Genomic DNA, 15,420 nt, shown 5'->3' with positions numbered 1-15,420 from the left:
GACATGGGCTTGAGTTCCGGCTCCACCAATGGCTCCATCTTTCCGAACTTGGAACCTCGGTTTGCCCATCTCTGAATGTAAATGAGTTAATACTTGTGAGTTGCTGGCCAGAGCCAGGCACCCGGAAAGCCTGGCTATTGGAAATTCAGCATCAGCATCACTGATCGCTGGCTGGAGGGCAGAGGGCCTCAGTAACGTGTTCCATTGGGGCAGACAACATGCCCCACACGGGGGCACCGACCCAAGATGGGAACGAGAGGGGAGTAACTGGGCTCATTCTTCTCTGGGCCCCAGAGCCTGGGACTAGGGATACAAGCGGCCCTTCCTGGTGGGGGTGAGGATTTAAGGAGCACTCAGCACACAATGCTCAATCAACTTCGTCTGTTATTTCTTAATATTCTTATGATTACTCTCAGACCCTTAAGCCTAGGGGTAGGATAAGTGAGCTCATGAGAAAAGAATCAACTCCAGCCCCAGAAAGAAAGGCAATCAGTAGGGCCCTTTGTGAAAGGGGAGACAACTCATTTTGGGCCCCATTTTTTGGCTCAAACCTTTGTAGTCCATGAAACCCCAAAGGCAGAGGACAATGGCAAAAAGACGGAAATTTCTTAGGCTGAGGGCAGAGCCGGGCAAACAGTAAGCAGCTAATAATTTATGGAGGGAGGTGGGAGCCCCGCCAGGGCCCCGCACTGACAGATGGAGAGGTGGCTTACCTCCAGCAAGGGGCAGCGATTCACCAGTGACAGGGTCCAGTTGGTATGTGTGGTGTTGGCCTCGGGGCTGATGTCCCCACGGGCAGTCAGGGCGCACTGGCCCAGGGCCACCGCCAGCCCGGCCCCGGTGGGTTCGTCTCCCGCCACGGACACTTGGATGTGGTTGTCGGGGGCAACCCCCAGAGCCTCAAGTGGAGGCCATGCGTGCTGGAGGCCGGTGTCCAGATGGATATGGCGGTGGCCGCAGGCTGTGTGGACGTGGGCCCGGGCGAAGGTGTCCCCAGAAGATATCTGAGCCGCCAGACTGGCCGTGCGGGTGTGGACCAGGAGGGAGACGTTCAAAGACAACACAGCCAGATCCTACCCCCAAGAAAGGCAAGGAGAGGCCCAGCAGGTGTCCCTACAATACCCCACCAAGCGGTGGTTCACCCTCTGCCTGGCCTGGGGGATCAGGGAACCCCCATCCCCTGGGCCACCCCCATCCCTAGCTAACAGGCTCTACTCCTGCAAAGTGCTTCTAACAGCTGAAAATGGCCACCCATGGAGTCATCAAGTTTGGCCTCTAAGAGCATTTCAGAGTCCCTGATGTCCCCCTCCCCATGACACAGAGTAGGGAAGGCAGCCCATCTGTCCAGCCTGTTCAGACCCCTTCAGTCCTGACCCCTTATTCCCTTAGTTCACCCTCTCGCCATCCAGGCCGCTGTGTGACCTTGGCAAAGTGACCAGCTCCTGTGGGAATATGCCAGCACGCAGCCAGGCTGTGGTGGCGGGCCTCGGGAGCAGAAACACCTCTGTCCTCCTCCCCCAGACAGTCCTTGGGGCTACACACCCACCCCTCCCCTGCCAGCAGGCACGGAGCTCAGCCAGGCCAGGCTACCAGCTGCCCACTCGGGGGCCCACAGGGCAGCACTGACCAGGTCTGCAGGCAGCCCCCTGGTTGCATCCAGTTCACCCTGGGTCCAGGAACATAGGGCCCTGTGGCTCAGGACTCCCTGCCACAATGTGCCTGCGACGGAGAGGACCCACCGTCCACCCGTGGCTGTGCCCCAGTCCAGCTGTGCATTGTGGGGGACATGGAGGGCTCAGAGGAGGGGACCATGTGGGTCAGCCTGGCAGTGGCCACAGGCCCCTGGGCCATGCTGTGGGCAGTCCTCAGTGCTCAGACTGTGCCAGCCCCTTGGATGCAGACCACCCTCTGCCACCACTACCCGGCAAACGACAGAGACCCAGGTACCTCCAGAGGCTGCTGGGCAAAGTCCCCCCAGCAGAGCCCTGACAGCTGGGCAGGCGAGGCGTCTCCACTACAGTTGACCTGCAGAGACCAGCAGGGTCGGGAGGGGAGCACGCCAATGGCCGCTGCCCGGAAGATGGCAACGGGAGTCGTCTTTACCCAACGCGGGCCCCAGATGGAGCACAGAGATCCAGCCCAACCCCATCGCCCTTCATGGAAGCCTCTCTGGGAAAATAACCCCGATAGAGAGGTTTGTGCAGAAACCCGGCCCTACCCCACAGCATCATCATTAAACCAAAGGAACCAGAGCTCAGGTCCTCACACGGCCTCCGTGTGCCAGGTTCTACCTGGTTCCTCATCTGATCCTTAAGGAAACCACAAGAGGTGGGAATGGTCAGCAGTCCCACTGTGCAGATTAGGACACTGAGGCACAGAGAGTAAGCAAGTTGCCCCAAGTCACACAAAGGGGAGGTGAGGAAACAGTGTGGCTTTAGCCACTCGCCCTGATCGCCGGCCCCACCTCCCGCACTCTGTAGATGGTTTAGCCACCCCTGTGCCGCCACAGACGAGGCTTCCTGCTTCTCATCCTTGAGAATAACGCAGAGGTCAGCTACGTTTGCTGCCCCTTCTTCAGTGTTCAAGGTCTTTCCTGGAGGGGCAGGTGCACGCCCAAAAGACTCGCTGGTGGCCAGGGTGTGGGCGGTTGGAACTTTACTAGAGGGGACCAGAGTGCCTCCAACGTGGCTCCCTCAATTGGGGTACTTCCAATTACGGTGGGGGCGCCTGGGGGTCGACAGGACCACAGGACAGGTGGAGGAGAGGACGGGTGGACAGGAGAGGAAGAGTTCAACACAGGGTGTGGCGGACGGAAGGGAGAATTCGGAGTTGCTGGGAGGGAAGATGGAGGGGGGGGCGAGAGGAGGGGCCAAGGTGGCAGGGGCGGGGCGGCGGGGCGGGATCCGGGTAGGGGCCCAGCAGGTGGCAGGAGTCCCGCGGGTGACCTAAGAAGTGGGCGAGGCGAGGCGGCTGGGATGCGCCCTCGGGCCGGTCGCTCACCTGGAGCCACGTGGGCACGGTGCCCAGGAGCGCGGAGAGGCCATGGTGCAGCTCGAGGACCAGGCCCCCGTGGCCAGGCTGTCGCCTCACCTCCAGGGCCACATGGAGCTGCTCGCCGTCCACACTCGCCGTCAGCCCAGCCGCCACAGGGTGTCCCGCGCTCTGGGCAGAAGCGAAGCCGTGTGTGTCCCTGGGACCTGCTACCCCCGGGGCCCCCGTGCCCAGCCCCCCACCCACCTGGGCGTGTCCGCGGCCGTCCACGGAGAACGGGAGGCCCCAGCGCCTGAGGCCGGGCACCGTGTGGGCCAGGCTGGCGCGGAGCAGGTGACCCGGGGCGCCGGGGGCCAGGCCGTCCAGGCCAAGCGCTGCGTCCAGCTGGGACCGCGCGCTCCGCACCATAAAGCTCGTGGAGAGGTTGGAAGCCGCGTGGGTGTGTGACAGGAGCATCTCCGCCTCCGAGGGGAGTCCTGGAGGCAGAAGGAACCACAGAGATGACTGAGCCCAGTCTACCCTCCACAGGAGCCCGAAGTGGGTAAGGGAGTGGGCTGCCGTCAGCCCAGCTTCTGTCTGCAGCGTCCCCAGGCCCTGGGGCAACCTCGGGCCTCTCAGGTCCCACTTCCCCCAACATACCAGGTGGAACCATATCAAAGTGTCAACATTCAACACTTTCTGATCCATACAAGTGGTGATTTCACCAGGGACCACCTCTGCCACACTCAGCAAGTGACAGGCCTGGTGTCCCCTTCACACTTCCAACCCTTCAGGGACAGGGACTGGCTCTCAGAAAGCAGGAGGAGAACAAAGGGGGTCTGATCTCTCATTCTCCCCTAGCTGCCACACTCTGAGCCCCTCTAGGCCTTACTCAAGTGTCCCCAAGAAGCTAGAGCTGGGGGTGTCCTATTTCCTAACTGTGGTACAGGAGCACATCCTTGAGGCCCCACTAGACCAGCTTTCAAGACGGAGAAGCTGGAGGGGAGGTGGTGGGATGGGCAGTCCTGGGGGAAGGGCCACCGGATTGGGAAGGACGTCAATACTCAGTAGCAACTGATGTCCCTGCACTGTGTGTTCTGGGTGAATAACACACAGCCCAAGGAAGACAGCAGCACTGGGAGAAGCTGGCAGGGGAAGGAAATACAGCTGGAAGGTGGATGTGGGGACTAGAGGCTCCATTCTGTCTCCTACCCCTTGGCTTCAGGACCTGGACGTCTCTGGGGAGGGAGGGAGGCATCTGGCCCTGCCCACCCTTCCTACCTGCTTCACTCAGGGTGCTGATGTTGTGACTCAGGCTGCCTGAGAGCCGGCCATGCCCAGGGCCCCAGGTGCAGACCCCACCCAGATCCAGGCTGGCTGCATCGGCACGGAGGTTGGCCTGGCCCCCCAGGCTCCCCGTCTGGGCCTGCAGCCGCCCTCTCAGCCAGAGCTCTCTTGGCAAGGCACGGGTGCCGTTCTGGGCGAGGATGCAGGTGACGCTGTGCATGCTGGTGCTGTTCCCTACGTTCTCATGCTTGTCCCGCAGGAGGAAACCCAGCACAGCTGAGTCAGCAGTGACCCTGATGGTACCTGTAGAGGATGGCAGAGAAGTTGTACAGAGCAGGGGACTGGGCTGCTCTGGGCAGGAGGGAAGAGAATCCGGGGGTAGGACAAGTTCCTAGATCCATGATGTAATTCTAACTCTTGCCACAGGGGGAACATCTGGGAAACGGACCAAATTAGAACAGCTCCCTCCCAGGAGGCTCTGAGGACCAAGCAAGCTACAAGCTAATTCACAAACAAAAGGGCTTTGGCAAAAACAAAGAGAAACAAACAAACATACCTAATAAGGGACGTCAGTTAATACCAGTGCTCGATTCCTGTTCTACAGAACCACAGACCACAGTGAAAGAACAGCCCCATTCTAGACACAACAAAACTGAGATCCAGCAAGGCTTGAGGGATCCAACCTTGAATTCCAGGGATAGACAAACTGCTCGGAGATCTCTTCCATCCAGAAAAGACCCCACACCTTTGGGCCAGTCCGTGCCCATATATAACTCACACAAGAGGGGAATCTTGCTGTTATCAGAACCATTTACATCTACTGCCCCCGCCCAGTTTCATTGTCCAAATGCCCATAACACCTCCCCTCCTGTCATTCAAAGTTGGACTCACATGTTACCACCTCCAGGAAGGAGGCCCTTCTTCACCCCTGGGCTGGTTTAAACACCCCTGTTCTGTGCTTCCAGACAGAGAGCTCATGCAAATCTCAATCAGATTACAGAGTACACAACATTTTCCACACAGACAGAACTTTCTGACATAAACTGCCAATTATGCTCATAAATTCCTTATGTTGTAGGGTCCTATGTTACCATATCCTACAGGGTATTAACCAGTTAATCATGGATAACCAGAGTAAAACTTCACTAGATTATGATGAAGATATAATGAAATATTGTTGATGAGACAAGAATGGACCCCCACACAGAGTGGATTGATTTTCAACAAAGGTACAAAGCTAATTCAACAGAGAAAGGATGATCTTTTTATTTTTTTATTTATTCTTTACAGAGAGAGAGAGAAAGAGAGAGATTGGGCACGCATGAGTGGAGGAGGGATAGAGGGAAAGAGAGAATACCAAGCAGGCTCCACGCCTGGCACAGAGCCTGATGTGGGGCTCGACCTCACGATCCCAGGATCATGACCTGAGGCAAAATCAAGCATTGGAAGTTCAATCGACTGAGCCACCCAGGCACCCCAGGATGGTCTTTTTAATAAATGTGAAATGACTGAAAATCCACAAGTAAAAAACTACCTCAACCCTTACCTGATCATATACACAAATTAATTCAAAATTAACCACAAACCCAAATTTAAACACTAAAACCATGAAGCTTCTAAGAAAAAATAAAAATGATGTGGCTTCAGGTTTAGTAAATAAAGATTTTGTACACAACCGCAAAAGCATTATCCATAAAAGAAAAAAAAATAATCAACTGGAATTGATCAAAATTCAAAACTTGTGCTCTTTAAAAGACAAGAATTAATGAATCAAAGAATGAAAAGGCAAGCCACAGACTGGGAGAAGTTATTTTCAAAACACACATCTTACACAGGACTTGTGTAAATAACTCCAAATTCAATTTGGGAATTCAAGAAAACAACTCAATTTCAAAAAAATTTTTTTTAATATTTATTTTTAAGAGACAGACAGAGTTTAGGTGGGGAAGGGGCAGAGAGAGAGAGAGAGGGAGATACAGAATTCAAAGCAGGCTCCAGGCTCTGAGCTGTCAGCACAGTGGGGCTTGAACCCACCAGTTGTGAGATCATGACCTGAGCCAAAGTCAGACACTTAAGTGACTTAGCCACCCAGGCGCCCCAACAACTCAGTGTTTTAAATGGACCAAAGGTTTAAATAGACACTTCGCTCACAAAAATTCATAAGTAGTGTGTAAACCTATGAAAAGATGTTCAACAAAATCAGTACTCAGGAAAATGCAAATTAATTAATTAATTAATTAATTTATTTATTTTTCAATTTGAGGGAGAAAGAGAGAGAACATGTGCGGGCATAAGCAGGGGAGAGGGGTGGAGAGAGTAAGAGAGTCCCAAGCAGGCTCCACGTTCAGTGCAGAGCCCAACACGGGGCTCGATCCCACGACCCTGGGGTTAAGACCTGAGCTGGGATCAAGAGTCAGATGCTCAACCAACTGAGCTACCCAGATTCCCCCAGAAAACGCCAATTTAAACCACAATGAGATTCCATCACCAATCAACACTGAAAACCCCCAAACCAAAAATGTGCGACACCAACTGCAAAAGCAAGGACACAGAGCAGCTAGGACCGTCACAGCGCTGGTGGGAACGTGAAATGGTACACCCACGCTGGAAGCGGTCCGGCATTTTCCTCCAGAGTTCGACACGTACTTGCCTTACAATCCAGCAAGCCCACTCAAGACAAATGAAACCATATGGTCCCTCAAAAACCTGTAGGCCAATGATTATAGTGGCTTTATTCATAATTGGAAAATCCAAAAAAAAAAATTGGACAATACTGAAACTAACCCAAATGCCCTTCAACTGTGAACAGATAATCTGCTGGATATCAGCACCATGGAATACTACTCAGCAAAGAAAAGGAATAAAGTGCTGATTCGTGCAACAACTTGGATGAATCTCGACCACATCATGTTGGGCGGAAGACGCCATACTCAACAGTTCACATACTGTTTCAATTCATGTCACATTATACAAAAGCCAAGGCTATAAGGGACAGACTGCAGCTCAGGGGTTGCTGGGGTGGGGGTGGGGGGATGGTTAGGGAAGAGGCTGACCACAGTGGACCTTTGAGGGGAGATGTTAACTGTTCTGTACCCAGACTGTGTTGGTAGGTCCATAACTTTGTGAGTTTATCAAAATGTAAAAGGTTTTCCCCTATATGTAAATTACACTCCAAGACATTATCCATCAATAGTTGCCTTCAAAAATGAAGTAACACGTGTTACATGTTAAGAGATGGAGAGATCATCGGTGTAACTCAAAGTAAACTCGACACGAGTAGTTCTCTGGAACATGTTTTATTTGATTGTGTTTAAAATTTTTTTTTTAATTTTTTTTTTTTAACATTTAATTTTGAGACAGAGAGAGACAGAGCATGAACAGGGGAGGGGCAGAGAGAGAGGGAGACACAGAATCGGAAGCAGGCTCCAGGCCCTGGGCCATCAGCCCAGAGCCTGACGCAGGGCTCGAACTCATGGACCGCAAGATCCGTGACCTGAGCTGAAGTCGGACGCTCAACCGACTGAGCCACCCAGGCGCCCCTAAAATTTTTTTTTTAATTTTATGTTTATTTTTGAGACAGACAGAGACAGAGATAGACTGCGAGCCGGGGAGGGGCACAGAGATAGGGAGACACAGATCCAAAGCAGGCTCCAGGCTCTGAGCTGTCAGCACAGAGCCCACGCAGGGATCAAACTCATCAACCGCGAGATCGTGACCTGAGCCGAAGTCAGCCGCTTAACCGACTGAGCCACCCAGGAGACCCATGTGTTTAAAAATTGTTTCGACCTATGTCATTTTATTATGAAATTTGGTTTGGGCCCATTTAGCCAATTTGGGATTAGGGGGGTCGGTGCTAATGTTACTACCAGACTAGAGAATGGCACCCATGTTTTAGGGGTCAGGGCAGAATCTTCAGGTTCTGAAACACTGGGCCCTGGACAGATGTCCAGCTAGGGCGCTGTGGTCAAGGATGTTTGGGCAAAGGGTCCCTTTTTGTGTCATTCTGGCTTTGGGAACCTTGTTAATGTTTCACACGATCAAAAACCAAGCACATAAAATCAATAAGGATAGGGGAAACCTAAAAATGGAATACAAACAGGAACCAGCGAACCCCACTGCATTTCAAATGATTAACAGAATCACACGGGGGTGGCAGGGGGATTAACCCTAACTAACATGTGAACACCGTGGTTGGATTTAGGCCTCCAATAACTACTTGGATGAACTCCAACCACATTATGTTCAGGCCAAAGACCAAAAAAAAAAAAAAAAAAAAAAAAAAAAATTCTCATCAAATACTGAATTCTAGTTAATAGGGTTTCCTTTCACAGAGGTACAGGTTAGTGACTCTGAAACTACTTTCTGTGTATTGTAGGGCTGAGCAAATGAGTAATCCACTGTGGGTGGTTAGAGCCAGGTTTCTTTCTGTTGGAGAAAGGATGAGAAGGGTGAAAAGGGAAAACATGAGAATGAGCCTTTTGATGATAAATTGAAATTGAGGACATCAATGCGAACGAATGGTTTTAAACTTACCTATCTGTAGAAAGATACAGAAATGTGTATGTGTGTGCGTGTGTGTGTGTGTGCGCGCGCGCGCGCGCGCACACGTCTATTTTCCAGGTCCGTCCATTGAGAAAGTCTAGGACTGATAGTTCAGTAGGAATAAACACACCTAGCACCCAGCTCTTGGTTTCTACATATTATTTTGCATTAAAAGGAACCAAGGATTCTTGGAGAAATGGCTTATTTCACGTGAGGGAAAATGTAAAATGAGACAAACATCTTTTGGGTCATAAAGGAAGGGAGTGCTCAAAGAATATGGAAACACATCAAAAAGACACATGATGGGGCACATGGGTGGCTCAGTTAACCGTCTGACTTCGGCTCAGGTCACGATCTCACGGTCCATGAGTTCAAGTTCTGTGTCAGGCTCTGTGCTGACAACTAAGCCTGGAGCCCGCTTCAGATTCTGTGTTTCCCTCTCTCTCTGCCCCTCCCCCGCTCATGTTCTCTCTCTCTCTCTCTCTCTCTCTCTCTCTCTCTCTCTCAAAAATATACATTAAAAAAAAGAAAAAAAGATATATGATGGGGCTCCGGGGTAGCACAGCTGGTTAAGAGTCCAATTTTTAAGTTTGTTTTAATGTTTATTTATTTTTGAAACAGAGAGAGAGACAGAGAGAGAAAGTGCAAGTGGGGGAGGGGCAGAGAGAAAGAAGGAAACACAGAATCCGAAGCAGGCTCCAGGCTCTGAATTGTCAGTACACAGCCTGACGTGGGGCTCGAACCCATGAACTGGGAGACCATGACCTGAGCTGAAATCGGGTGCTCAACCGACTGAGCCACCCAGGCGCCCCAAGAGTCGACTCTTAATTTCAGCTCAGGTCATGATCTCACAGCTCCTAAGATCAAACCGTGTATTGGGCTGTATGCTGACAGTGTGGAGCCTGCTTGAGATTCTGTCTCTCCCTCTCTCTACCCCTCCCCTACTTGTGCCAATGCTCGCTCTCTCGCTCTCGCTCTCTCTCTCTCTCTCTCTCCCTCTCAAAATAAATAAATAAAATAAACATTTAAATAAAAGACAAATGAGTAGTATCATTTCTATTAACGGTGGGGAGCTTAACCGGACCAGCCCTCCCAAGGTAACAATTGCAAATTCTGGGCAAAATGAAAAAACAGCAGCTATCTGAAAGTGACAGGAGAGTAACCACAAATAGGCAGACCGTGGGTGGGACTTAGCACTGGAGGAAATCACCAGCACTAAACGGGCTGTATGTTTTCACTCTAACACCATGAAGGTGGACAACATTTGAACAGCAATCTGCACTCTAAGTGATTAGGGAATCTGAGAACAGAGGTCCAACCGGCAACAACAAATGGCAAGTAAAGTGGGAAATTCTGGAGGAAGCCACCCAGGGGAAACCCTAAATTCTACCTGCAAACTTCCTATCTTTGCTGATCCCCTGAACTTCACAAGAGCGGAAAAGACCCCAAGCAGCCCAGCAAAAATAAGAGAAATGAACTGATTTCAGCTGCATCCCACCAGAGGGGAGACAGTTTGGGTTCTGAATCTACCCAACTTAACTGTCAGCTAAAATAAGAAAAAAACAGGGGTGCCTGGGTGGTGGCTCAGTCAGTTGAGGGTCCAACTTTGGCTCAGGGCATGATCTCGTGGTTCATGACTTCAAGCCCCACATGAGTTCTCAGCTATTGGCACAGAACCTGGAGCCTGCTTCAGACTCACTGTCTCCCTCTCTCTCTGTGCCTACCCCACTCACTCTTTGTCTCTCTCTCAAAAATAAATAAACATTAAAAAAATAAAATAAATAAAACAAAATAAAATAAAATAAAATAAAATAAAATAAAGTAAGAAAAAAAAAACAAAGCCCACAAACAAAAACACTCTTCAGAGAAATAAAAAAGAATTCATGTCTCTATATCATTGAAAATGTCCAGAATACAATCTCAAGTTGCTACACATACAAAGAAGCAGGACAAGGATTTTAGCAGACAAGGATTTTAGAACAGGTCTTATAACGATGCTCAAGAATATAAAGAAAATTTTAAAAAGAATATAAGGAAAATATTCTTGTATTAAATGAACTGATAGGAAATCTCAGCTGTAAAATGGAAATTTTCTTTTTTAAATCCTGATGGTGACTCTAGAACAAAAAATGCAAAATATGAGATTAAAAAATGTATTGGAGCATCTTACAATTTTTGTCATGTGGCGTTTGGAGAAGACAGAAGAAAAAGTCATTGAGCTGGAAGACAGATCAATAGACATCTAAAGAAAAAAAAAAGGAAAAATGACTAAAAAAAAAAATCAGGAGAGCTTCAGAGACCTAGAAACAGTATCAAAAGTTCTAAAATTTATCAATTGGAAATCCCAAGGAGGAGAGGAAAGAGAAAATGGGACAGGAAAAATCTCTGAAGAAATAATTTTCCAAATGTGAAGATTTCCTAGATGTGTTCAGAGATATGCATACAGGGGTGCTCAGCGGCCCTGGGTGGCTCAGTTGGCTGACCATCCAACTCTTGATCTCAGCTAAGGTCATTATCCCAGGGTCATTGAATCGAGCCCTGCGTCAGGTTCCACGCTTGAGTGTGGAGTCTGCTTAAGATTCTCTCTCTCTGCCCCTCTGCCCCTCTCCCCTGCTCCCTTTCTCTCTCTCTAAAATAATAAAAACTAAGACATGCATCTACAAAATATCCTTCAAGAAAAAAGGAAGAACAACATTTTCAGACAAATCAAAATCAAGAGGGTTCATGGCTACTTAGCTTGCCTTCCAAGAAATGCTAAAGGTGGTTCTTTAAACAATTGTTTAAAGTTTATTTATTTTAAGGGGCGCCTGGGTGGCTCAGTCGGTTAAGCGTCCGACTTCGGCTCAGGTCACGATCTCGCGGTCCATGAGTTCGAGCCCCGCGTCAGGCTCTGGGCTGATGGCTCAGAGCCTGGAGCCTGTTTCTGATTCTGTGTCTCCCTCTCTCTCTGCCCCTCCCCCATTCATGCTCTGTCTCTCTCTGTCCCAAAAATAAATAAAAAACGTTGAAAAAAAAATTAAAAAAAAAAGTTTATTTATTTTAAGACAGAGAAACAGAGCACGAGTGGGGAGGGGCAGAGAAAGAGGGATAGAAAATCTCAAGCAGGCTCCAGAGTGTCGATGAAGAGCCTGATGTGGGGCTCGAACCCACAAACCGCGAGATCATGACCTGAGCTGAAATCAAGAGTCAGACGCTTGACGGACTGAGCCACCTGGGTGCCCCCAAAGGTGGTTCTTTAAAATGACAGGAAATGATACCAGGAAAAGGTTTTGATCTTTAGGAAGGAAGGAAGAATGCTAAAAATGATGAACACATGTGCAAATACAAAAGCCATTTTATTTCTCTTAACGCCTTTCAAGTCAACACGACTGAAGCAAAAATTATAATACTGTGTTGTTGGTTTATAGCGTATGTAGATGTAAAAGAGAGGGCAACTATGGCAGAAAGGGTGGGGGGATCAAAGTCTAGGTTCTTAAAACTGATGTGACCTGCTCCAAAACAAATGCTAAGCAGAATGTTAAATAATATAAAGAAACAGAAGTTTAAAGGGCAGTAGATAAATTAAAGCTGAGTTCTATTTTTTTTTAATTTTTCCAAAAGAAGGCAAGAAAAGAACAGAGGAACAATAAATATGAGAATAAAGTAAACAAGTAGCAAAAGGGTAGACATAAATTCAACTATAGCTATAATCACATTAAACATCAACTGACTAACTAGTATAATTAAAAGGCAGAGATTGTCAAACTAGACATAAAAGCAAAATCCAGGGGCACCTGGGTGGCTCAGGTGATTAAGCATCCAAATGATTTCAGTTCAGGTCATGATCTCAGGGTCATGAGACTGAGCCCTATGTCAGGCTCTGCACTGTGTTTAAGATTCTCTCCCTCTGCCCCTCCTGTTTGTGCTCTCTCTCGCTCTCAAAAAAAAAAAAAAAAAAAAAAAAAAAAAGCAAAATCCAACTATATGTGGCCTACAAGAAATTTACCTCAAATATAAGGAAACAGATATGTTTAAAGTAAAAAGGTGACAAAATACATACAACGTAAATGCTAATAAAAAAGAGTGGCTACCTTAATGGCAGACAAAACAGACTTCCAAAAAAAGAGTCAGATGAGAGAGAGACAGCATATGTCACAATAAATGGGTTGATTCGTCAAGAAAGAATAATCATCATAAATGCTCATGCACCTAATACCAGCATGTCAACATGCATCAAGAAAAATGGGCAGAATCGAAGGAAGAAATAGAGAAATCCGTCATCACAGCTGTAGAGTTTAACACCCTCCTCTCATTAATGATACAGTAACAGGACAAAAAGAAAATCAGTGAGCGGCACCTGGGTGGCTCAGTCGGTTAAGCGTACTACTTTGGCTGAGGTCACGATCTCATGGTTTGTGAGTTCAAGCCCGGCAATGGGCTCTGTGCTGACAGCTCTGAGCCTGGAGCCTGCTTCAGATTCTGTGTCCCCCTCTTTCTCTGCCCCTCCCTGCTCGTGCTCTGTCTCTCAAAAATAAATAAACCTTTAAAAATAATTTTAAAGAAAATCGGTGAGGCTATAGATCAGGAGAGCACAACCAAGCATTTGACCTAACTGACCTTTGTAGAACATTACATCCGACAACAGCAGGATACAAATTCCTGTTCAGTGCATAAGGTATGTTACCACACAGATTATATATTAGCTTGTAAAACAAGTCACAACAAATTTTAAAAGACTGACCCTTGGACCACAATGAAAAGAAATATTAAAAAGCTACCTAGAAAAGTTTCAAATATTTGGAAATTAAGCAACATACTTCTAAATAGTCCACGGGTCAAAAGAAGAAATCATAACAGAAATGTGAAAATATTTCAAAATGATTAATAATGAAAACACACAACACCAAAATTTGTGGCAAGCAGCTCAGAGAATCCTGAGAGGCAAATATATAGTTTTATATACTTCCATTAGAAAAGAAAAGAATCTAAAAATCAATGGCTTGAAAGTCCACCTTAATAAAATAGAGTAAATCCAAATTGAGGGTAAGAAAAGAAAGGGCAAGACAATGGAATCAATGGAATCGGAAGGAGACAACCAGAGAGAAAACAAAACCAAATATTGCTTGAGGAGATAAAAATTGACGTAATCCTAGCTAGACTGATAAAAGAGAGGAAAACAAGTAACGACTAGCAGGAATGAAAGAAGGAACATACTATATATAGATGCTATGTATATTAAAAGGATAATAATAGATACAATGAATAACTTTATACCAATAAACTTGACAACTTAGTTGAGACGGACAAATCCCCTGACAAGGGTAACTTTCAAACTGACACAAGATGAAATAGAAAATCTCAAGAGCTTTACATCTATCCATTTTCCAAAAAACTTTTCCACAAAGAAAATTCCAGATCATGGGTAGAGTCCATCAGACACTTAGAGAAGCATGAATACCAATCTTATACAAATTCTTCTGGATAAAAAAAGGAGGAAATGCTCCCATGACCTGTTTTATGAGCTCAGCACACAAAGGGAAAAAACAGTCCTCTTAACAGTGGAGAAACTTGGCAGACACTGTGTTCATCAAATGACCAAAGCTAACGCCACCAATACTGGGACACAGGGCAGCATCTGGGTGGCTTAACAAGGTTAAGCGTCCTGCTTTTGATTTCGGCTCAGGTCGTAATCTCGCAGTTCATGAGTTTCAGTTCCACATTGGGCTCTGTGCTGACATTATCGAGCCTGCTTAGGATTCTCTCTCTCTCCTGCTCTCTTTGCCCTGCTCGCTCTCGCACTCTCCCTCTCGCACTCTCCCTCTCTCCCCCTCCCTCCCTCCCTCCCTCTCTAAATAAATAAATAAATAAATAACTTTTAAAAATTCTGGGACATACTGATATTAGGTACTTCCAGATATGATGGCACATCACTACTGTAACTTGCTTGAAAGTAGTCACGAGGAAGCATCAGGTAAGCCCCAAAATGACTTCCCTATATCCTTCAAAAATGTAAAATACCATGAAAGGGAAAGGAATACTCTATGTCTTCTGATTTTGATAGTTGCATTGTAGGATGTAGGAGAATATCTTCACGTGTAAGGAAAAAAACACTGCACTATTTAGGACTAAAGAATTATCATGTCTGCAACTTAGTCAAACACAGCTCAGGAATCAAGTGTATTTTTATACACAAATAAAAATGTCACAGACACACTTATATATGTGTGTATAGAGAGAGAGACAAAGAGGTAAAGAAGAATGATAAAGTAATTGTGGTAAAATGTCAGTAATTGGTGAAGCTGGGTAAAGGGTGTAGGGCATTATTTGTGCTATTCTTGCCACTTTTCTGCACGTCCGAAATTTTGTCAAAATGAAAAGTATTAGAAAAAAAATATGCTTGGGGAACACTGCTCCCAACCCTTCCTCCTGGATTTTTCTAATGTCCATTAGTACATAAAAGGCTGTGACAAGTCCTGCATAAGGAAACCTACTTGGTGTTTCCTTACAAGATTCACCTCGTGGACGAGGTGTTAATTTCTGACAAAGGGATGTTGTCAGTATGTGAGATGCTGAAACAGAGTATACGTGGGCTTCAAAACCTGTAGGATTTAATCTACCCTGTATGTAGTTCCACAGAAAGGG

General features: G+C 47.3%; 1 protein-coding gene across 1 annotated transcript in view; it reads right to left on the bottom strand.

The window, feature by feature from the left end:
- The window catches only part of LOC102965660, a 136,576-nt gene that overhangs the window by 47,660 nt on the left and 73,496 nt on the right, over positions 1-15,420 (bottom strand). The window contains exons 40-43 of the mRNA XM_042971197.1: positions 4,252-4,560; positions 3,238-3,467; positions 3,001-3,162; positions 1,948-2,025 (exon numbers count right to left, since the gene is read on the bottom strand). Of these exons, the coding sequence (XP_042827131.1) occupies positions 1,948-2,025; positions 3,001-3,162; positions 3,238-3,467; positions 4,252-4,560 (779 nt within the window). The remainder of the gene's footprint in view (positions 1-1,947; positions 2,026-3,000; positions 3,163-3,237; positions 3,468-4,251; positions 4,561-15,420) is intronic.

This window comes from Panthera tigris, chromosome E3 (assembly GCF_018350195.1).
Source record: "Panthera tigris isolate Pti1 chromosome E3, P.tigris_Pti1_mat1.1, whole genome shotgun sequence".
Lineage (NCBI taxonomy): Eukaryota > Metazoa > Chordata > Mammalia > Carnivora > Felidae > Panthera > Panthera tigris.
The sequence above is the reverse complement of the archived record's forward strand: the minus strand, read 5'-3'. Positions and strand labels throughout refer to the sequence as shown.